This window comes from Emys orbicularis, chromosome 9 (assembly GCF_028017835.1).
Source record: "Emys orbicularis isolate rEmyOrb1 chromosome 9, rEmyOrb1.hap1, whole genome shotgun sequence".
NCBI lineage: Eukaryota > Metazoa > Chordata > Testudines > Emydidae > Emys > Emys orbicularis.
The window spans coordinates 105,892,807-105,914,968 of record NC_088691.1 but is presented as its reverse complement, the minus strand read 5'-3'; the positions used below and the strand labels follow the sequence as shown (position 1 = coordinate 105,914,968).

General features: G+C 41.3%; 1 protein-coding gene across 1 annotated transcript in view; it reads right to left on the bottom strand.

The window, feature by feature from the left end:
• The window catches only part of OPA1 (OPA1 mitochondrial dynamin like GTPase), an 88,660-nt gene that overhangs the window by 20,803 nt on the left and 45,695 nt on the right, over positions 1 to 22,162 (bottom strand). The window contains exons 19-28 of the mRNA XM_065410326.1: positions 19,663 to 19,727; positions 18,887 to 18,963; positions 15,754 to 15,919; positions 15,023 to 15,175; positions 12,774 to 12,882; positions 12,332 to 12,411; positions 10,575 to 10,715; positions 8,327 to 8,443; positions 6,676 to 6,769; positions 3,974 to 4,084 (exon numbers count right to left, since the gene is read on the bottom strand). Coding sequence (XP_065266398.1) covers positions 3,974 to 4,084; positions 6,676 to 6,769; positions 8,327 to 8,443; positions 10,575 to 10,715; positions 12,332 to 12,411; positions 12,774 to 12,882; positions 15,023 to 15,175; positions 15,754 to 15,919; positions 18,887 to 18,963; positions 19,663 to 19,727 — 1,113 coding nt within the window. The remainder of the gene's footprint in view (positions 1 to 3,973; positions 4,085 to 6,675; positions 6,770 to 8,326; positions 8,444 to 10,574; positions 10,716 to 12,331; positions 12,412 to 12,773; positions 12,883 to 15,022; positions 15,176 to 15,753; positions 15,920 to 18,886; positions 18,964 to 19,662; positions 19,728 to 22,162) is intronic.

Genomic DNA, 22,162 nt, shown 5'->3' with positions numbered 1-22,162 from the left:
AGTGATATTAATGAAACATGTAGAATTAAAAGTTCCATTCCAGGATTTAGAATACATGCAATAAAAACATGCATCAAATGAGAAAATTTGTGGTTTAGATGTAGTCCCATTATGAGGCTGTGTCACCCAAGCTAGAATACTTAACATGCCATCAACTGGCATCTCAGGGCAAAAACAAACCAAACAATAAAACACTTTCAATGCTTTGGTGGTAAAAATTTGACGTAGCATAGCAACACTGCTTGACTTCTGTTATCAGGAGACAAGTCCTGACATGTCAAGGGTATTTAAATAATCTAGACTTCGTTTACAAGTAGAGCTTCAAACTAGGAAGCTAAATCTCAGTTGGCGAATTAAAATCCAAACATTTAATGAGTGTGGATTGCGAGAGTGAGGATTTCCTTTCCTGAAGTAGTGGAGTTCTAATTGCCACTCCATGCTTAAGGAGGAGATTACTTGTAGGTTCCACTGAGACTTCAATGCCCGGTGTTATCAGAAAGGATCTCTCAGGTGTATGAAAATTGCAACAAAGAAAAGCATTCTCTGTACACTAAGGAGAAAGCCAAGAAGTCTTCTCTCAATCATCTGCTCATAAAATTAGTACCACTTAGCAATAAAAGCTTGCACAAGAGAGTGAGGAGAATGTTTCTGAATGGACTGCGGAGCCAAGCACTGATGGTTTTAAAATCTTCCCAAAGGTACAATAAAACAGAACATGTCAGCATACATCATCTTTCACTGTAACTGGGCACTGGATGAGGATTAGTTAATAAAAAAACCCACTTGTCGTTAGTGTCCGTGACCTGCAAGAAACACACTTGGGAATTTTTTGTTGCTACATTTTATTTTATGGAATATAATCTACTGGATACCCACTGCTATTCATGTATTGAATTAATAATATATACGTAAGGCCCTACCAATTTCAAGCAGGGCTTTGGAGCTGTGCTCCGGCTCCGCTCCAGGCAAAAACCTGCAGCTCCACTGCTCTGGAGCTGCTCTGCACTCCAGCTCCGGGCTCCGCTCCAAACCCCTGATTTCAAGGCCGTGAAAAACGTGTCACGGACTGTGAAATAAGCCCTGCCCAATGAATTCCGATCTCCGCATGCTGCTGGGAGTGCCCCAGCCGGGGGCTCCTAGCTGTTAGTCTGGGCCGGGCTGGGGAGGGACAGGAGTTGCCCTTCTCCTGCTCTCGATCAGAACCACCTCCAGAGGCAGCACAGAAGCGAGGGTGGTACAGCCCCATTTCTGCACTGCAGCAGACCTGGAGCTGGGCTCGGGGTTTCCGCCCCCCCTGCGGCACCAACCGGGGCTTCCGCCCCCCCTCCCCCAGCTCCAGCAACGGCTCAGGGCCCCCATATTGGCCAGGACCCCTGCATTAATCCACCACTGGCCAGGACTAGCAGCTAGGAGCCTCCAGCTGAGGCGCTCCCAGCAGCTCCAGAGGGATTGGACCCACCTCCACCTCAGGGAACCTCCTCTAGCTGCAGGAAGCTCAGTGGCTGCTGCCTTCAGAGCCCAGCTCTGAACCATAGTTACAACACTGTGAAATTTCAGATGTAAACATCTGAAATCGTGAATTGGACTAACTTTAAAACCCTCTGGCCATGAAATTGACCAAAATGGACCATGAATTCGGGAGGGCCCTATACACAATTCATCCTTCTCTCACTGGAAGTCTTGCTTTCTGTTTCAGGTATCTTGTGGCAAGAAACATCAGTCTAGTAAGGCTGTGTCCGGTGAATGGAACTGGAAACCAGAATGGTCTGAGATATTTTACAGTACTAAACTCTTCCATAGCTGTCGTATGTACCAAGCTTTTAGCTTTCATAATACCTTGCTTTCACTTCTAAGCATTATGTAAGTCAGCAAAAATCCACGGATTCATCTCTGAATATTGGTGACATCAGAGCAGAATTTTAAGAAGCCTTCTCGCTAGCTTTGAGCACTCAGCAGCTGGCCTCCAGTGATCTCGCACACCATCCATCAATCTCCTTGCTGGCTGTTCCCTACTACGATGATGTGCCACTATAACTTCCTTGGTCACTTTCTTGAGGTTATTTCCATCTCTACGCCTCACATGACCAAAGCACATAAGTTTGTGTCTACTGATTTCTAACAGCAGGGTCTGCTTCCCCCCAGTAATATTTTTAACATTAACAGTCATCTTCTTTTCATTCCACGAGATACAAGAGTGTTTGCCAGCATCACATCTTCAAGGCTTCAATTTTCTTCTTGTTTGCAGCATTAATTTACCAAACTATCTAAGCATTATAGTTTTACATAAATACTGTTTATTTTCTAAAAAATAATATATGCTTTACAGCACTGAATACTGAAGGATAAACCAGTGCTAGCAAAGAATCAGGCAATGAGCCAAAGCTTTTGCAAACAAGAAAAATAATGTATAGGTATTAAAGCAGCAAAATGAGAATTAAAAGGACATTTACCAACAGAAAATGAATAGGACCCCTCACTAATAAAGGAGATAATTTCTCCATTAAACACTCAGACTCTACTCTTAGTTTAAACACCAAATAGCTTCTAGTTTTTCTTTACACAGCTTGAAGGGAAAGAGGCGAAACCTGGGCAAGCCCTGGTTAAAGCCCGTTTCACTTTCAGAGTAACATTACAGCAGGACTGACAGGGGACTTCTGAAACAATACTGATACTTTGTGTTGATAGCCAGGCGCCAACAACCAGAATGCATCTCCAGATCACTGCTATTTCACATAGATGCTAAGAAAAAGAAATAGACTAAAAAGATCTCGACTAGGCCACTTCAACATCCAATAAAAGTTCTCATTCTCTGTAATCCTAAAATACTACAGCAACACCTTCTACAGAATCCCCCTCCTCCCAATTATCTACACTTTTAATTTAAAGACAACACTGTAGGTTCTCAATGTAACCATATGGATTGGTGGTGTCAACAGCAGGTCCTTCTAGTAGCCTATGGTTTACAATAAGCATAAAGAATTTGTCTTTATATAGCATTGTCAGCTATCATAACCTTTTGCTAAAGAAAAACAATGTATATATACAAGGAAAATACGGCAGCAATTATATGCTCAGCTATCTACGAGATTAGAACTGCTTGACTAAGTGAGGGAACGCTGACCAGCACGCTAGGCCACGCTCGATATCCTACACTACTTACACAAAAGCTATGTTAAAAGAAAGTTATGAAGTTGCGAAGTCCGGCACGTGAAGTTAGGAAATGCCAGAATGAACGTTTCCTGTGACCTGAATTTGGCCCCCTTGTGCATGTGCACTATGACACAGTCTTCAATTATGTGATCAGACTTTTTTGCACAGTACATTTTCCTCCCTTCTGGAGGTTCTGCTCTGCTTGTAGGCTGCTGGAGCGAGGTACGGGGGCACGGTGAGCGCAGTGCTCATGAAATGTTGAAGGATTTTGGTATGCTGCCAAAAAAAAAACAAGCTGTGCTGTGTGAAAAACAGATGGGCAATGGCAATTTTCATCAGTTTATAACTAGGCCAATTCTGAGCAGATTTTCATGAGGCCAGCAAAAGGCATTTCCCTGACACCAGGGCCATCCCTGTGCCATACTCGAAAGAGTGTAGAGTGCTTCAGAAAGGGTTGCAAGAATCTATTATTATCTGAAGCATTAAGCAGCCTAAAAGTAGAGGCAGCTTTTGTTCCCTGATAAGAAAAAGCCAGATCTTAAAACTTCCATCCTGACAGCTCCATGACACATGTATATGGGATCTAAGTTTACAGTTTCATCAGAAGGATGCCATGTTAAGCAACACACCAGTCCTCCAGCACTGCATGGTGTTGTCAGCACTTTGGGTAAGACCCAGACCTTCTGGCCTACAGGTAAGGATCTGTACTAACATTTCGTATTGTCAGCAAACAGGCATCACAATTTCATGTGATGAAGGGCTCAGCTGCATTATCTGTTTCCTTTCAAGTCGTATGTGAAATACTAGTAGAACAGCTACTCACTGAGATCCTCCGCCAGCTGGACCCTTTTGCCCGTTAGTAACTTAACCTTCTTGTCACTGTCCTCAGCAAAGTCTTCCAGCACTTCCTTTACATTCTTCTCCAAACGTCGGACTGTGAAAAATACATGTTAAAAGACTAGTGAATTCTTTGATAGGGAAGTGTTTACAATCAAAGGAATGTGCTTTCTTCTTTGCAAACACTACTTTTTTCATCCCCTCCAAAAAAGAAAAGAAAAATTCCTAGTTTTTTGGACTTGTGAAGTTTGTGGGGAGGTATGGGCAGGCTGAGTTCATGCATGACAATTTAAATAATGCATTCAGCTTCCCAAGCCGATCTTGCCAGAAGTTTCATAAAACCTACGTATTTGGTATTAAAATATTAATTGCACTTAATTTCTAGTGTATGAAACGTGATATCTAGACACATTTACAAACCCTGGTATTCCCTAGAAAAAGACAGTTACTCAAACTTTGTAACTGTTGTTCTTCGAGATGTGTTGCTCATATCCATTCCAATTAGGTGTGCACGCGCTGTGTGCACGATCGTCGGAAGAGTTTTACCCTAGCAACACTTGGTGGGTCGGCTGAGGCGCCCCCTGGAGTGGCGCCCTTACGGTGCCGGATATATGACCCTGCTGACCCAGCGCCCCCTCAGTTCCTTCTTGCCGGCTACTCCGCCAGAGGGGAAGGAGGTCGGGTTTGGAATGGATATGAGCAACACATCTCAAAGAACAACAGTTACAAAGGTGAATAACCATCTTTTCTTCTTCGAGTGCTTGCTCATATTGATTCCAATAAGGTGACTCCCAAGCCTTACCTAGGCGGTGAGGTCGGAGTGAGACACTGCAGAGTGCAGAACCGCTGAGCCCAATGCCGCGTCACCCCTGGACTGCTGGACGATCGCGTAGTGGGAAGCGAAGGTATGTACCGATGACCAAGTCGCTGCCCCACAGATCTCCTGTATGGGTCCATGAGCCAGGAAGGCGGAGGAGGAAGCTTGAGCCCGAGGGGAGTGGGCGGTCAGGTGCATAGCTGGGACACCAGCCAAGTCATAGCACGCACGGATGCATGATGTGATCCAGGACGAGATGCGCTGGGTGGAGACCAGAAGGCCCTTCATCCAGTCTGCCACCGCTACGAACAGCTGGGTCGTCCTCCTAAAAGGTTTCGTTCATTCGATGTAAAAGGCGAACGTCTAGGGAGTGCAGCTGTTGTTCTCGCCGAGAAGCGTGTGGCTTCAGATAGAAGACCGGGAAGAAGGCTAAACTAGAAGCTAGGGAAGTGGAGTTCAGCTAAGCCGCGCTCCACAGTTCCAACGACCGTCACGGGCGGCAAGAAGGAACTGAGGGGGCACTGGGTCGGCTGGGGTATATATCCGGCATCGTAAGGGCGCCACTCCAGGGGGGGCCTCAGTGACTGAGTGTTGCTAGGGTAAAAATCTTCAAATGATCGTGCACGCGCACACACCCTAATTGGAATCGATATGAGCAAGGACTCGAAGAACTCTCATTTGTGCATTAATCAATAAATACCATGACGACTACTAATAATGAAATTCCAGCCATGAGTCACAGGCTCCCCTCAAACAGCCTCTCAGGGAAAGCCTGAGCAAACAGATAAACCCTGCCATTTGCCCTGAAAAAAATCAACAAACCCTCCACATAGCAGACTTTATCCCTAGATGGACAAATCTAGTGCCTGTCATTGCCAATAGCTCAGCTGATCTCCAGTGCTGGCTTGGAGCATAAAGAGAGGTTGTTTCTAAAATACACAGGACCTAACCAGAAGGAACTCTAGCTTGGATTCCCCCAAGGAGGGCTGTTAGAATCCTGTGGAGCATAAGGATATTGTACTGTGTGTGTGAAATGCCCAGAAGAAAAAGCCTCAATCTCTTTTAACCAGGGAAGGTAGACAAAAGTACTCTTGGGTGCCACTGTTATCTGGGCATCCAACAGGAGCCTAGAGCCAAAAGAACCACTAGATTGTAAACTGTTTGAGAAAAGTTCCTGAAGTGTAAGGGTCTGATGTTCCTTGCACCATTTCCTCAGGCTCTCTTGTTTTACATGGGCATAGTCTTAGCCGATTAGTTCTCATCTAGACCAGATGCTTGGGAAGCTGAGAGAACTTCCGGTGTAGGAAGTATGAGACGTCAAGAGCTGAGTGATATCAGCAGGATGATGGCAGTGCAGCTTTAACAGCCTCATATATACACATCACCAACATCAGAAATAATAAACACGTTAAACAAGTAGCCTTAGGATGCCCTTTCCGAGAGGAATCAGTGGAAGGAGAACTCCAGCTCTGGAACCAAGTAATTTAGTGTTGTGATAATCTCCTCAGGCCAGACTCAGGTATTGTCATGGTTCTCCTTGTATTCCTTATTGAGCATTTTTTTATACTACATACACTTGTGCTCGTTTCTTCCTGCATCCTCCGTGCTTGCTCAGAACAAAGTTCAACCTTTTCAGCATTGTATAACAAGCTAGCACCTGAAAATAGTTGTTAATGGGTTTAAAATATTTAACATACTACCTACATCAAACCCAGTTTAATAGTCGACACCTCTCGTCGCCCACCAAAACATGAAACCAAAGCCAGCCTTCTATTCTAATGAACTAGAAAGTGACATCCAAATGGGATAGCACTAGAAGCTTATTAACCTTAGCACTGTGTTGCAAACAGGGCAGTCGTGATAAGCCTCACCTTCAGTGTTAGTAAGCTGCTGCCTCAGTGTGTTTGCTGTAATCGCCAGCATTCGCTGTATGCGCCAGAACAGAACCACATCATTGCATTCGAGCTGAAACAGGTAGAGGAAGGTGTTAGCGCTTCCTTTCCTTCCTTCCCCACGGGGGGTTCAACGAACCGTGTAGTCCCTTAAATAGAAAACTGAGGTTGCTCTGACATACACTCTTGAACACAGTGACTATAGAATATACACATTAACTTATGCAAAGACATATAGAAAAGATTTGCTGTGCGTGATGAAGAGACATACCCCAAATTCCTATGCCAAAGGCCACTCTCAGTCTTGTTAAATATTTCTCCCACTCCCCCTGCATCCAGTTGTTCACCTTTCTCCAGTGGAAAGGGTCATGAAGGGACAGCACAGGAAAGTGACCTGCAGGCACTACATACAAACTGGGTCTGGGCACATGGCGCTCTCAAGGCTGTATTATACCGGCTGAAAGGAGACAGGCATACTCCAAACTTTGTCTTGCTGCTTGACAAAAGCTTATGAAAAACATGTGGGAGTTAGGGGCTTGCACAAGTGCTTACAGGAGATACCCCAGGCCCACGGGAAGCTCCAGCTTCGTACAGGGGTTATAACACAGAGGGTATAACACAGATATTTGAACTCCAGCTGGGTTGCTGTCTGTATTCCTGACTGCATGCCTGGTGCCAAAGGATGGCAGCTCCCAGCTCCTCTCTGAGACCCCATCCTGTGCTACAGAGCCCTGACTACAGCAGTCCTGTAGAGAGGCCTCTGTGGTAGGGACGAGGAGGATTTCGGACTATGTACGTTGATTCTTTCCCTTAATCATAGGGAGATTCCTTTATTTTAGCTTTTTTTGGCAGTTTCTCCTTTTCTTCATCTTTATCATCCCATAATTTTAAGTATAAATCTGTGATACGCACTGAGCCGTTTCCATATCTCAAGGGATGACGTCCATTATCAGGATCAAAAACAGATTTCCAAAACACTGTTTGCATCAGAACAAAACAGCCATTTCTCTCTAAACCTTCCATTTAAAATACTGGAGGCGCCACAGATACACTAAAAGGTTCAATAGAGGAGGTCTGATTGCTAGCTTTGTGGTTGATTATTAAAAATGAAAATTACTTACATATGGCCCACATTTTATTGTGCCAAATATTAACCCTTATTTTTGTTTCTAACACTACTGCTCCACCCTCTTCGCAGAAAAGCCACTCTCCTTAGTATTAAGGCTTTTCTTCTACTACAGCTTTGAAATCTAAAAGTCAATAAGGAAAGCAGACATTAATGGGAGAAGTGGGGGCAAATAAGTGGATACCAGCAAGACGCCAATAGTCCACGAGGGCTGTTGTAACATTCAATTGTCATAACACACTGAAGAGTTACAGTCAGGTAAAGAGATGCTTAGTTGATGACTGACATCTAGTGGACATTTTATGTAATTACCAGTTAATGGAATTTTGTCCATTGAAAGCGGACACAGCCAGCTGGGATTATAAATACCATATTCAATATTTAAAAGCATATAAAGAAATAGATTAATTTAAAAATGGGTGCTTTCTTTCTGGCTAGATCTCTGTAGACATTGAGGCTGTTCGCATTCCCCAAACTGTAGTATCCACGTGTTCCTCAATTTACCTCAGAGTCTACAAAATGCCTTTGGTAGTAATAAAAGCCTCTTCGACACAGATTACAGTGGCTCAAAGCTGTCCTCAAGAAATGTCTTCTATAAACTTGGTGCCACGTGTCTTTAATCTAAAAAGAAAGTAGTTAAAATTCATGGATAAACTGCATAAGCATTCTCCAGTTAATATTTTATATATTTTAATAATCACATTTCACCTTAAGCACATGAAAAAAAGTACAGAATTGATTTGCACAATCCCTTTCCCTGTATACATTTAAATGTTATGCGGTTATCAGCTGGTAAATTAATGAAAGCTGTACAGCATATAATCAACATCTTAACTGAATCCAAGGCAAACATTAAAAAGGATTCTGTCAAATAGCATGTTTACATTTCTGTTCTTCAATGTTTGCAGCAACCTCTCAGAAGTTTAAATTATTGTGTGCAGACACTGTATGCATTTTTAAATGGCACACTGTTATTCTGAGTTAAATGCAAGTTACGGGTCACACTCTCCAAAGACTGTCATTTGAGCACAACAGATCAAGCACTTTGAATGCCATACATTAGTTAACTTGCTGTTTAGCCAGAAAAGGGCACAGGGAAGTATATTAGTGGGTCTTAGATTTATGAAGAAACTACACGCATTTAGAACTTTTCTTCCTTAGGTTTATTTAGACCCCAATTCTGCAAACTCTTACTCTGGTTTCTTATCAGAGCAGCATGTTCTAGTAGATGAAGCACTGTTCTGTTCTGGGACTCAGAAGAAATGGATTCTGTTCCTGACTGCCACTGGCTGGCTGAGTGACCTTGGGCAAGTCATGTCACTTCACTTCTCTGCCTCAGTTTCTCCTATCTTTAAACAGGTGATAATGCTACTACCTCCTTTTGTAAAGTGCTTTGAGATCCTCTGATAAGAAATGCTGTATAAAAGCTAAGTATTATTATTATTATTATTATTATTATTAACTTAGCTTGAGTATTAATGGTAGTAAAGTTAAGTATGTGCATAAGTCTTTGTAGGATTGGGGCCAAAGTTACTACAAAAACAACACAGAACTAAAGAAAATCTCCATGTACCTAATATTGACAATATTTGAATTTTCTTATATAACTAGTTTTTTAAACTGCATGTTTAATGAAATGAAGGACCTGGTTACTTTAAGGACCTTACACGGTTAGAATTGTAAACCATTTTCCAAAAGATTTTCACCCTAGTGAGACAGTCCCCTGACGAAAGATGCTCCCTTTTGATAGAGTTAACTTCAACCTCTTTGGCTGATTCATCTCATGGATATAAATAGATGAACTTCAGTCAAACTCAACTGCACATACAATTAAGTACAATTCACAGTCTTCGTAAATAACACAGAATAGGTTTAATCATTCCTCTGTGCCCTGTGGAAGGTTTGCCTCCACTACACACTATATGGATAATACTTTAGAGGTAGACATGCCACAATATGGGCCTCTATCACAGGCAATGTATCTGCTTAGCAGATTCTGATTCCACTGTCAAATCCAAAAGTGCTGTACTACAGTTGTCTGACAGCCAAGAAATAAGGCCCTACAAAAATGTGTGCATTGCATGCAAGCGTTCATTTAATAATTTATTTTGAAACATCTGGATTACAAGTTCAGTTTAGTATCAGAGGGGTAGCCGTGTTAGTCTGGATCTGTAAAAAGCAACAAAGAGTCCTGTGGCACCTTCTACATACAATTAAATACAATTCACAAAGTCTTCGTAAAGAACACAGAATAGGTTTCATCATTCCTTTGTCCCCTGTGGAAGGTTTGCCTTCGGACGAAATGGGTATTCACCCACGAAAGCTCATGCTCCAATACATCATTAGGCTACGTCTACACTAAGGGGGGGGGGGTCGATTTAAGATACGCAAATTCAGCTACGTGAATAGCGTAGCTGAATTCGACGTATCTGATCCGACTTACCCCTCTGTGAGGACGGCAGCAAATCGACCGCTGCGGCTCCCCTGTTGATGGCGCTTACTCCTACCTGGGCTGGTGGAGTACGCGCGTCGATTCGGGGATCGATTATCGCGTCCCAACGAGACGCGATAAATCGATCCCTGAGAGATCGATTTTCTACCGCCGATCCGGGCGGGTAGTGAAGACCAGCCCCTAGTCTATAAGATGCCACAGGACTCTCTGTTGCCAGTTCAGTTTAGACAGTTATTTTTATGATAGCTAGAAAGAGCATACAAACATTTCCATATGTTCTGCTACAAAGTTACATCTTACCAAACATGGGTCCACTGCTACCCCTTTTGCTTCAAGATTCTTTCGGACAGTTGTCACCTCGTCATTTGCAAGGTAAGCTGCATGGTCTTCGTTGCATTTGATCATCTTCTCAAGTTCATTTTTTGTTTCATTGCGAATATTCTCAAATAAAAAAGAGGTTCAAATTCAAACACAGACATTCCCACGTTATTTATAATTGGTAGTTTCCCAGCACCACCATTCGTGTGAAGAGCCACAAAGGTAAGAATCCCAGCTGGTTGTCACTCAACTTGCATAGCATACCATGTCTATGCCATTAGCCCAGACTACAAAAACCCTTACGCAGTAGTAGTATAGGTAGTAATAATAAATATATCACATACTCAATATGGACAAAAAGGCTGAAGTGTAGACTGCTTGACAATAATGGTTTTAATTAAGGTCTGCATTAAAACTCCACCTAGCTGACACAATCACTTGACCATCAGTTCTACATGGCTGCCACCCAACTCAACAAGTCCCTCAACTTTTTCTCTGTTCACCCTTGGATTCTAATCCCAAATCAGCTCTTAGCTGCATTGTAACTTCATAGCCTGGTATCTCCTTCTTAAACAAAGTACCATGTCTCTCTTTATTCAGCCTTAACTTTTTTCACAGAACTAGCTATCTTTGAATCATCCTGGATCTTGAATGCCAAAGAAAGTAAGAAATGGAAAGAAAATTCATCAATTAACTCTGTCACCCCTTTTGGGAAAACTTCAAAATTCAATCTTTATATTGATTTTGTGGCTGTTAAATATTATTCATGATTCAGTCTCCTACCTGTACTATGTTATAGCATGGTCCTCCCTCCTAGGTCTTTCTACAGTAGAACCTCTAAGTTATGAACACCCTGGGGAACGGAGGCTATTCACAACTCTGAACAAAACGTTATGGCTGTTCTTTCAAAAGTTTACAACTGAACACTGACTTAATATAGCTTTGAAACTTTACTACGCAGAAGAAAAATGCTGCTTTCCCTTTATTTTTTTGGTAGTTTACATTTAGTACAGTACTGTACTGTATTTGCTTTCTGCTGCTGCCTGATTGAGTACTTCCGGTTCTAAATGAGGTGTGGGGTTCACCGGTCAGAACTCCGGTGTTTGTAACTTTGAGGTTCGACTGTATACAGATATTCTAAAAACAACTCCCTTTTGGGCAGAGACCCAACAGACACATTAAATTCATTGGGAGAAAGTTTCTCACTTGCTCATAACTTGGAAGAGTGGGTTAGAAAAGAAATGCTCAGGCGACATTAACTATAGCTATCAGTAACATGCCAGCTATAATACTGTAGTTCATTACTGAAACGACATCATTTAGCCATGGTGGGATACTACGCTGTGTGGTGCAAAAGACTAAATTAATTAACATCCTGCTTACATATTGGTTTATCTACCAAGAGAAGAACTTTCCTCATGACTACAAACATTCAGTTTAACGACTGAACAGTAAAAGACATAATTCCAATGAAGTAGAAAGGAAACAAGTTTACAATCTCTTATATTATGCACATGCCAGATCTCCAAAAGATATCATATTCCTTTGGGCTAACATTTACAAAGCTTAGAAATGATCACTGGGAAATTGCAAACTGTATACACAATTACCTGTTTGGCATGTGCAATAGCACTAGAGTGCACAGGTCCATAATTTTAAAATTTTAGTCATTAATGATCACCATGCTCACCACAAGAATATGCAGCTGCAAGACATCCAATATTTCTGTTTGCTCTTACCTGTTCTTTAGTGCGGCCTACCCAGTACAGCCATCTTTTTTTCCAGTCTGGGCCCACCATGTCTTCAATAACAGATTCAGCTAAAAAAGAAAAGAAGATATTAGATATCACTCAGTAAAATACATGCTACTAGGAAAGACGTCTATTGAACCAAAACCTTAAGTAGGATCAAAAAGTAGACTTCTAACTCCTCTTTTATGGAACCCTCAAAGCAATTCAATAATTAAAAAGTTTTCACATTCACTTTTTAAATGACTGAAATTTTCAAAGCCGTCTAGGGGGATTTAGACAGATCTTTCATCAATTTTTTAACTAACTGTGCTAGGACTACAGTGAGGAGTCTGAAATGTACTATACACAGAATGTAATTGAGATTACATACACATACATCATTGCATAGAAAACTTTTTCCTATCATAGAATATAAAGTGCGAGCACTCACTGTCCTTGAGGCGACTCTGGAGAGTATCCTCCATGAAGTGAATAGCTGCATCCCACTGCTGTTTATCAGATATTGACCGATCTTCTAAAGCATTGTGCTGTATCACTCGCTGGCAATGCAGAAAACAAATCTTAGGTTTTACAGCCCATCTTTTTAGTTGCCAAATAAATTAATTATTTAGAACCTACCTTCAGGACAGAAAATAGCAAACAAAAAGTCAAACTTAGAACACTGTTTCTTGTAATGAAAATATGCCCCATTCAAAAGTGATTTCTGAAAACAGCTCAGTTTTAGCAGTATATGCTATTTAGAACATCTCTGTGGACACAGCACTTACCCTGTGTGTTACTCCAGTAAGGGAAACTTTCTGCACATCACCTAACAATGTTTTGCCTTGAAATTCAGCCCCTTATGTTGCCGTGTCTTGCTGACAGGAGGCGAATATATGGAATATCACATAGTAGAAAGACAAGGTGGGTGAGGACCAACTTCTGTTGGTGGGAGACACAATCTTTCAAGCTACACAGAGCTCTTCTTCACATCTGGGAAACATACTCGGGAGTGTCACAGCTAAATACAAAGTGGAACAGACTGGCATAAGTAGTTAAGATCTGTTTCAAGAGACCATTTAAGGTGAAGTGGACTGTTAACACCCGCCCAGTCATAGGGGGGGAAAGGAACTGGGTGAACGGGGGGGGGGGGGGGGAGGAGGAGGGGTAGGGGATAGGGGGTGTTAGTGGGTTATAAATTGTTGTAATAGGCCATAACTCCAGTGCCTCCATTCAGTCCATGATTTTTGGCGTCTAGCAGAGTAATTAATTTAAGTTTCCAGGCTTGTCTTTTGAAAACGTTGTGCAGGTTTCCTTTGAGGATGAGGACTGATAGAGTGATCTCTTTGTGAAAAGCTTTCACCAACAGTGATACGGCATTTTTATATTTTATTGTTTTTCTGTGCAAGCTGCAGTGATTGTCTGGTTTTGCCCACAGAGTTGTTATTGGGACACTGAGTGCACTGGATGCTGTGATAGGCATGTGTAGGATCCATGGATCTCAAAAGGTGTGTTGAGGTGAGTGTTGAGCATCGTAGCAGTGGAGATATGACTGCAGGTTTTGTATCTGTTGTTCTGGCAGGGTTTGGTGCCGCTTTGAATTGGCGTGTCCTGGTCTGTGAGGAGCTTGCTTCTGATGATGAGCTTGGAGAGCGGTGTGTGTGTGTGGGGCGAGGGGGGGGTGTGTGGTTTGAAGGCCAGAAGAGGAGGTTCAAGAAAGATTTATTTCAGGATGGGATCCCCATCGAGTATGAGTTGTAGTTGTTTGATGATACCCTGTATGGGTTCCAGTGAGGGGTAGTAGGAGACAACTAGAGGTCTGAGGTCAGAGGGGTTTATTTCTGTATTGAAGCACGTTCTCTCAGGGTATTTGAGTGGCCAGTTCCATGATATGATCTACTTCTCTGGTGAAGTATCCTTGTTTGGTGAAGGTAGTTTTGAGTGAGTTAAGGTGTATATGCCAGACTTTCTCCTCTGAGCATCTTCTGTGGTATCCGAGTGCCTGGCTGTAGATAACCAATTTCTTGCTGTGTTTGAGGTGGTTACTGTAGCTATGAAGGTACGTGTGGAGATCTGTGGGTTTCTTATATAGTTGTCTGTAGGGTTGCATTATTGAGGCTGATCAGACAACTATATACAAGAAACCCAAGGACCAGCTTGTCTCTCTCACCAACAGAAGTTGGTCCAATAAAAGATATTACCTAATCCACCTTGTGTCTCTAGTATCCTGGGACCAACATGGCTACAACAACACTGCATACAATGTCAAGAATGTCAACATGGAATCCTATTGGAGCATGGAACCAACCTACCAGAGGGGCAGGTAAATGCTATTACTTTACCACATTTCTAGGCTTTGTATTAATTCATTTTACTTGTGGATGTGATTTTTCAGGCTGTGGTGCATGGGCACAGAAAAAACCTCTGAGAACCAAATAGTGAGATTATTGGATACTGGGAGGATAAACTGGTCCATGAAAGGTAATAAAGAATAAAATAAAATAAAATAATAAACCAAAGAGAACCACTGATTCAGATCATGACATTCAAAAGCAGAGATAGATACATTTCCTATGGCTTCTTCCAACACTATTAGGGATTTAACCAAAAAAATGCAAGCAAAATTAACATTCATCTTAAATCAAAATGATTTCAAAGGCAACTGGTTTGGCAGCCACGTGAATAAATACTACACTATACCAGGCTGTCTTCTGCTCTCTCATTCCACTTGTGTCGTTTAATACTTTCTTCTTTGACAGCTTGTTTCAGTTTATCAAAGATGTCGTCATGCTCTTTTCCTTTCTTTTCTGTCATGAAGTGAGAAAATTCTTCCTGCAGAGTCTCCCATGCCACCTAGAAAATTAATAAGAAAAAGTTACCTTCTGAAGCAGTCCATTACTGTGAACAGCTATAGGTATTACAGTCACTAACATAATCTTACAAGTATGCAGACAGCAATACTCACTCACCAAGAAACAGAAGATATTAGAATTCAGTGATTTGCTTTTGTGGCTCACATATCAGAGAAATTAACACAAAACTTTGCTCACTGAGCAGCAATAACAGATGAACACAAAGGTGAATTCTGCTGGGAGGAGGGGAAATATGGATATAGTTAGCCTCCAGCTTTTTGCCACTTAAGAGGGATTTTTATTGGAAAATATTTAGTGAGACAGACAAATAACGTTTCCAGTGGTTTTTGTGGCACACACGCCTGGATGACAATAGCTTGCCAATCTCTAGTGACTGGCTGCAATGATCAGGAGCGCGGACATCAGGAATCAGAACTGCTCCTCTACTGCCATTTACTTACAACTCCTAACCTTCCTTTTAACAGGCTTCCAACAGAAAAATAAAGAGGGGTAAATATGAAAGCAAGGAGATATTTTTATTTATAAAACTAAATTGCATTCAGCTAATTGAGTTCTAACCTCTACTGCTTTATTAGGCAGTTGTTTGTCAGTCCACTGCTTCAGCTTGATGTCCACAGTGGTGTTAAATGTCCCTGAATTTGTAGTCTGTGCTGCTGGCAGGTAGATGTTCTCAATCACGTGAGTAGATACTCTTTCCCATAATGTTTTCTGAAGAATCTCCTCCCTAAATTGAAAGGTATAACATATGTGATAACTTCCAGTCCATGGAGTTCTAATCCATATGGCCAGTACTTTAACAGACTGACAAAACAGATGTCTTCTTGTACTTTGATTATTCCTAACACCAACCCTCAAACCATGAACTTCTCCCTACTGTCATTCTGCTGAATGAACAAAGATGGTGTCTGGAATTTTTACCCATAATTCATAGACTTGATGAATGATGAATCTAGCTGAGGGGGAGGTTTAGGTTGGATATTAGGAAAAACTTTTTCACTAGGAGGGTGGTGAAGCATTGCAATGGGTTACCTAGGGAGGTGGTGGAATCTCCTTCCTTAGAGGTTTTTAAGGTCAGGCTTGACAAAGCCCTGGCTGGGATGATTTAGTTGGGGATTGGTCCTGCTTTGAGCAGGGGGTTGGACTAGATGACCTCCTGAGGTTCCTGCCAACCCTGATATTCTATGAATTCCAACCTGCAAGTCCATCTCATCATGAATATATGTCAAAGTTCACCTGTCAAATTAGCTTCTCATGTCGCTATGGAGCTAACAACCATTTCTCCTATTTGTGTTGCAGCACAGACCGTTAATATACAATTAAATAAAATAAAGGCTTTATTAGTGATGATTCAACCCCCCAAAATAATTTTTTTTTAAATATGGTTTTAAAACATTTCAGAGAGACAAGATGGGTGAGGTAATATCTTTTATTGGACAAACTTTCAAGCGTACTTAGAGCTCATATTCAGCTCCTCGCCCACCTTTTCTCTCTAATATCTTGGGACCAACACAGCTACGATGACACTGTATTAATGTTTTGGAAGATTTAACATTATATGGGCTAGAGAGGGCAGAGCTGTCATTAAAATTTTCAGGACCCAGCAGTCTCATGGCCAGTTGATATGCCAACTCAGGAGGCATGACTGAGGAATTTTTCAGAAGAGTCACTTCAGTTCCTTTCACTTCACTAGCATAATGATAAGTCAAATCTGTGCTTCACTTTTATTAAATATCCCTATTCTCCCCAACCTGTGGTAACTTCAAAACTGTCTGCCTGCCAAGTCAATATCAACGGGGCTGAAGTCACTCAATTCTTTAAAGCTGGAAAAGGCTTTTGGCTTAAATAGGTTTTCAAAGCTTGTAAAACTATTCATAGGAACTTAAAAAGAACAAGTATTTAAAAAGTAGGAAAGAATACTGGAAAATTTACTATCAGTAAATAAAAATTACTATTGTCTCTGGCAAAAATGATGGTTTCCTTAAAAGCTTTTATTCAAAACAAGGTAATTGCTTCATTGTTCAAACAAATTCATTTATCTGAGCAAGAACAACACCGCTACTGAGAGTGACAACATTGCATGGTACTTTTGCTTAGGTCAGTGCAGGAACCATCAGGCCTGGTGTTTGTGGCTCATTGTAAGGAACAGAGTGGGGCGGATCTGGTGACTATGAGCAAATGCAATCTCAAGATCTTCCTTATTGTCATGCCACTTTCATCAGATCAACAAATCAACCCTACCCAGGACATAATGGAAATTTTTAACGTATGATAAAAAAATGTGTAGTCCTCAGCAACTTGTCACTATCATGTCAGATGCACTGATCACTTGATGCATATCACTCTGCACTCAATGGCTCACACAAGGATATTTTTATGGCCCAGGTTTCAAGTTTCCCTATCATCTATAGTGCACTCTTTATAATAAAATTGGAACATGGTGGGGACACATTAACTTCTGACAGATCACAAGTATAGCAATACTGGTATTTCACACACGTGATACACTGGTCAAACAGAAGAGCTAAGTGATGGGTCAGATTACCCAAGGAATGCACTGAACTCTGAAACCGTAGGCCAGAATATGAACTCAGAAAAATCTTCTGCACAGAAAACATTCATGGGCCTAGATGTGTTTGAAGGGAATTGTTTTCTTTAATGAACTGGACTCTTAGTATTGGCCCAGATTCTAAACTGTGAGCAAGCTGCAGTTCAGGAGGTAAAGGGTGCAAAAGTGGCTGACGCTAGAATGCAGGAATGTTTGGGCTATGCTTCACCAGTCTTACTGGGACAGGACATGGATAGGATGTAGCACAGTGACTGCGCTAGCCAAGGAGTCCTCTGTGTAGAGGGAATCCTCAAAGGGACTGTGAACAGAGTGCTAGGTATGAAACCCAGCAGCGCCTGTGAACAGAGTGCTGACTCAGGGTTTCATACCTAGCACTCTGTCACAGGGACCGTTAAGCCAACTTTGGGGCTAAGAATTATCTTGTCTTTCAACCCCCAAATCTCTGATTCTCAAAGAAGATACAGAACTTAATATGTTCAAGGATGCATATATGCGCACACACGTGTTCTCTCAGCATATTTGTGGTAACCCGAACCAGGAAGATTAGGGGGATTACAAAAATTCATATTAAATGAGAACATGACCAATTGTTGAGTCATTATCAAAGTTTAAAAGCATCCTTGCTTTGCATGTTCATGTTCACTCCTGGAACCGTCTAGTGTGTGTTATATCAATTCTTCCTTAGGTGGCAGAAAAATGTACTATATTGACCAAGTTTGGTGATCTAGAATAAGAAACATGTTTTGGCAGAAAGGCGGACAAAGGAAATCACTCTATCAGAAGGTTAGGCAATACAGGCGAGTCTCATCTTACGCTGGGGTTACGTTCCACTGTCAGCGCATAAAGCGAAAATCACGTAAAGTCAAAATTACATTGAGTGTAATGGTGGGCGGAATCGCCCGCACTACAGATACAGTATTTAAATTGTTATTTTTCTCTTTTTTTTGTGCCGACCGCGCAAAGCTGAATTTGCGCATGTTAAATGCGCATAAGATGAGACTCACCTGTAATTACCATTTTTTATTTTAAATCTAAACAAAAATCTGTAATATAAACGAAAAAACCCTCATCTGTTTTTGGAAGAGGAACATATAACATACATTTGAAACTAAATAGTTACTGTACCAGTGCTTTGGTGTGACCTGGCTCAAACTTATAACCTCATCGAGGATTTCATTCTTCGCTTTTTCGAACAGTTCATTCTATGCAAAAGACAAGTATGAAAGTCAGTGAAGACTCTGTGATGATGACTTTACCTTGAATATGTCTAGACTAATTTTCTATTAGGTGCAAAGGAATACTTTTTCATGGCTCGTAAACCTAAATCGAAACCTTCCAGTTGTGTTCTGGCCAGCATTTACGCTTGTAACACGCTATCCTAGTGTATCATGCTATGCTCTCTGCACAGCTGCTCCATTCCTGTGAGCAAGCTGGGTATTAAAATATCCAAGAACCTTTACAAAGGACTCAGAGAAAAAGATCATTATTTCAATATCCTGTCTTCCTACCAGGACAGAGAAGACAGGAAGAGTTGACAGAACAACAATCTACATGATTACAAAGAAACATCATTCCTTGTTAGAGTTTAACAGCACTGCAGCTATTTGAAATCTGAGACTTATGTTTTGTGAAACTCAAATGACTACATTTTTGAAGTGACTGATTTCATATCACATAAGGCCTGATTCTCATTTACGCTAAGGTCAATTTACATAGTTCTGGTAGCTGAAAGAGGCCTTAAAAGTGATGTAAAAGTAAATTATGCTATCTTTAAGGTCCCTTTACAATGCCAGAGCGCAGCAAAGGAGCCATAGTACAAATGAGAATAAGACTCATCATTTCTAACCCATAATCTTAATAAACATGTTCTAACGTATCAGGAAACGTGTAATGGAATTTACCCGGTCAAGCTCTCGCAACCGGGGGTAGTTGTTCTTCCACTCAGTCTCAAGATTAAAACGTGTTGCTAGAGAAAGAAAAAGAAGACTCAGAGCTAGACATTTAGTAAGACTCCGTTATAATCTGTTCAGAGTGCCTGGCTACTCTACGGACTCACCTGTTCTTTAAATTCCCAATAAACTTATTTGTGACAAATCCATCCTGCATTTGACATTTCAAGTAAACCAAGTGACTGAGAAAAATCACGCATTTTATTCTTCAGGCATAGGCAAATTTGAAAGGCCATAACAGAAAGGGAATACATTTTGGCATTTTTGACCATAAAGCTATTTAGTGACCAATAGTTACATGATGACAGCTCACAGTTCCATTATCCAAAGCTGTTCTAAGATTTGTCCTTCACTTCCATGCTTTAATGTTAAGCAAATGCATTTCTCTGAAACTACATTTAGCAGATGATTTCTCTGTGGCTTTAACTATCATTTCATAATTACTCAATCCATTTTAAAAAGTTACTAATTGCAAGAGTTATGGAACACGAAAAAAAAAGGAAAAAGCACAACATCAAACCAGTTTCACAATAATGTACAGTTTTATAATTTTTCTTTTTACCCATCATTTATGATTCAGATGATCTAAAGAAGCTTATTAACATTTCAAATTTATGTTGTAAGAACTTATTTTCAACAGGAGCTATTAAACAGTACTGTTTTTAACTCTCCATTGTTGGTAGTGCTTTCTTACCTTCTATTCTATTCCCTAGGTAGAAAGTCAATCAAACTCTCATTAAAGTCCCGGAAAAGTCTCCCACCAACTTCAATGGCAATAGGATCAGTCCTAACACTGGGTGAAATTCACTCCAACACAGGACAAGCACAAGACCCTAAGCCCCAACAAAGTCCTTAACGAGGGTTTTCCAATCTAGTCATTCCCCACCTTTCACCCCTGCCCCAACTAGGCAAGGCGTTGGACTTTCAACGGAACTAAAATGAACATCACAGTAACAGCTGTTTGTGTACTGGCATCACTTATGATAGCCCAGCTTTGGGAACAGAGTTTGATAGTGACCTGCTGGCACAGAATCAGCACACTATTGCACAGAACTACTAAAGGGCATTGTTGGTTTGAATGTACCAGTGTTTGAGGGGACTATTCTATAAATGCTTAAATATCTATCATTAGGGGCAGACTGCCACCAGATAGGAACAATTTGAAGGTAGGTAAAATATTAGGCCTAAACTATCTAGTGTCTGTCTAATTAAAAGTTCAGCTAATATAATGTTTGTCAAAGACATTTAAAGTTCCTCAACCAATCCACTGTCTGCTCTGCTCCAACTCACTGCAGAAAAATATTCCCTTTAAAATGTACCCCACTTACTACTTTCACATAAGGAAATTAATCAACACTTAACTCTCAGTTACAGCTTGATTTAATATCTTCTAAACAAATGCCACCTGTTTCAAAAGTGGTATTGTAACATGTAGCCAATTAGTTCATTTTATTATCCATTTACTCGAGTGCCACCCTACTATCATTTTGTTAGATTCAGCTTGGGTGTGTAACTCACTCAGAATTTTTACCAGTATGGGATGCTTATGCAGTTACATCCTCAGACATGGCTCCACTCAAATATGCATCACTTTTGCAGTTTATTGGCAAATTAGCTATAAAAGTGTCCACTCCTGAACAGCGATCTGTGGTCCAGAAAGTGCAAGCCCATAGCAAACTTGAACCATATGCTTGGGAAAACCATCATGCCGATTTCTTGGCTAACAAAGGAGCTTGTAGTGGGATTCTATGGGAAGAACTTAAGCAAACAGATCCCATGGCAAGCCCAGATCTGGTCCCAGCAGGCGCAGCAAAGGAACAATTTAGCATAGAAGCATAGCATAGAAGTTCCATATCTCCAAGCTTTGCAGGGAAAGGATCAAGAAATAGTGAAGGTAATTAGGCAGCTGTCTCAGTCAGATGACAAACAAGGAACCTGGACTTCACTGACACAGAGCTCCCCATATAAAAAGCATGAATTAGAATTGTACATAGATGAAGGAGTGTTGATGTACCTTGGAGAGCATTTCCCAGTGTGGGTTGTACCATTTCAGCTGCGCAGGGAAATGATCTGCCTGGTGCACAACACACCATCAGAAGGAAACCCCGGGGTCCATGCAGCGACTTACCTCCGTAGTTGGTGGTCAAGCATGAGGATAGATGTGCAACAGTACTGTGAGAACTGTTTGGTTTGTGCACAGAATAATCCTACCGCACAAAAGAAACGGTCCCTTAAGATCTCAAATGTACGAGAGTCCTTGGCAAGCTTTGCAAATTGATTTTGTGGGACCCTTACCAAAAACTCAAAAAGGAAACCAACATTTTCTTGTTATTATTGACCCGTTCTCTAAATGAGTGGAAGAATTTCCTTTAAAGGCAAAAATCTTGGTGGAACAAGTCTTCTCTTGTTGGGGACTCCCCGCTCAGGTATAGTCAGACAGAGGAAGACATTT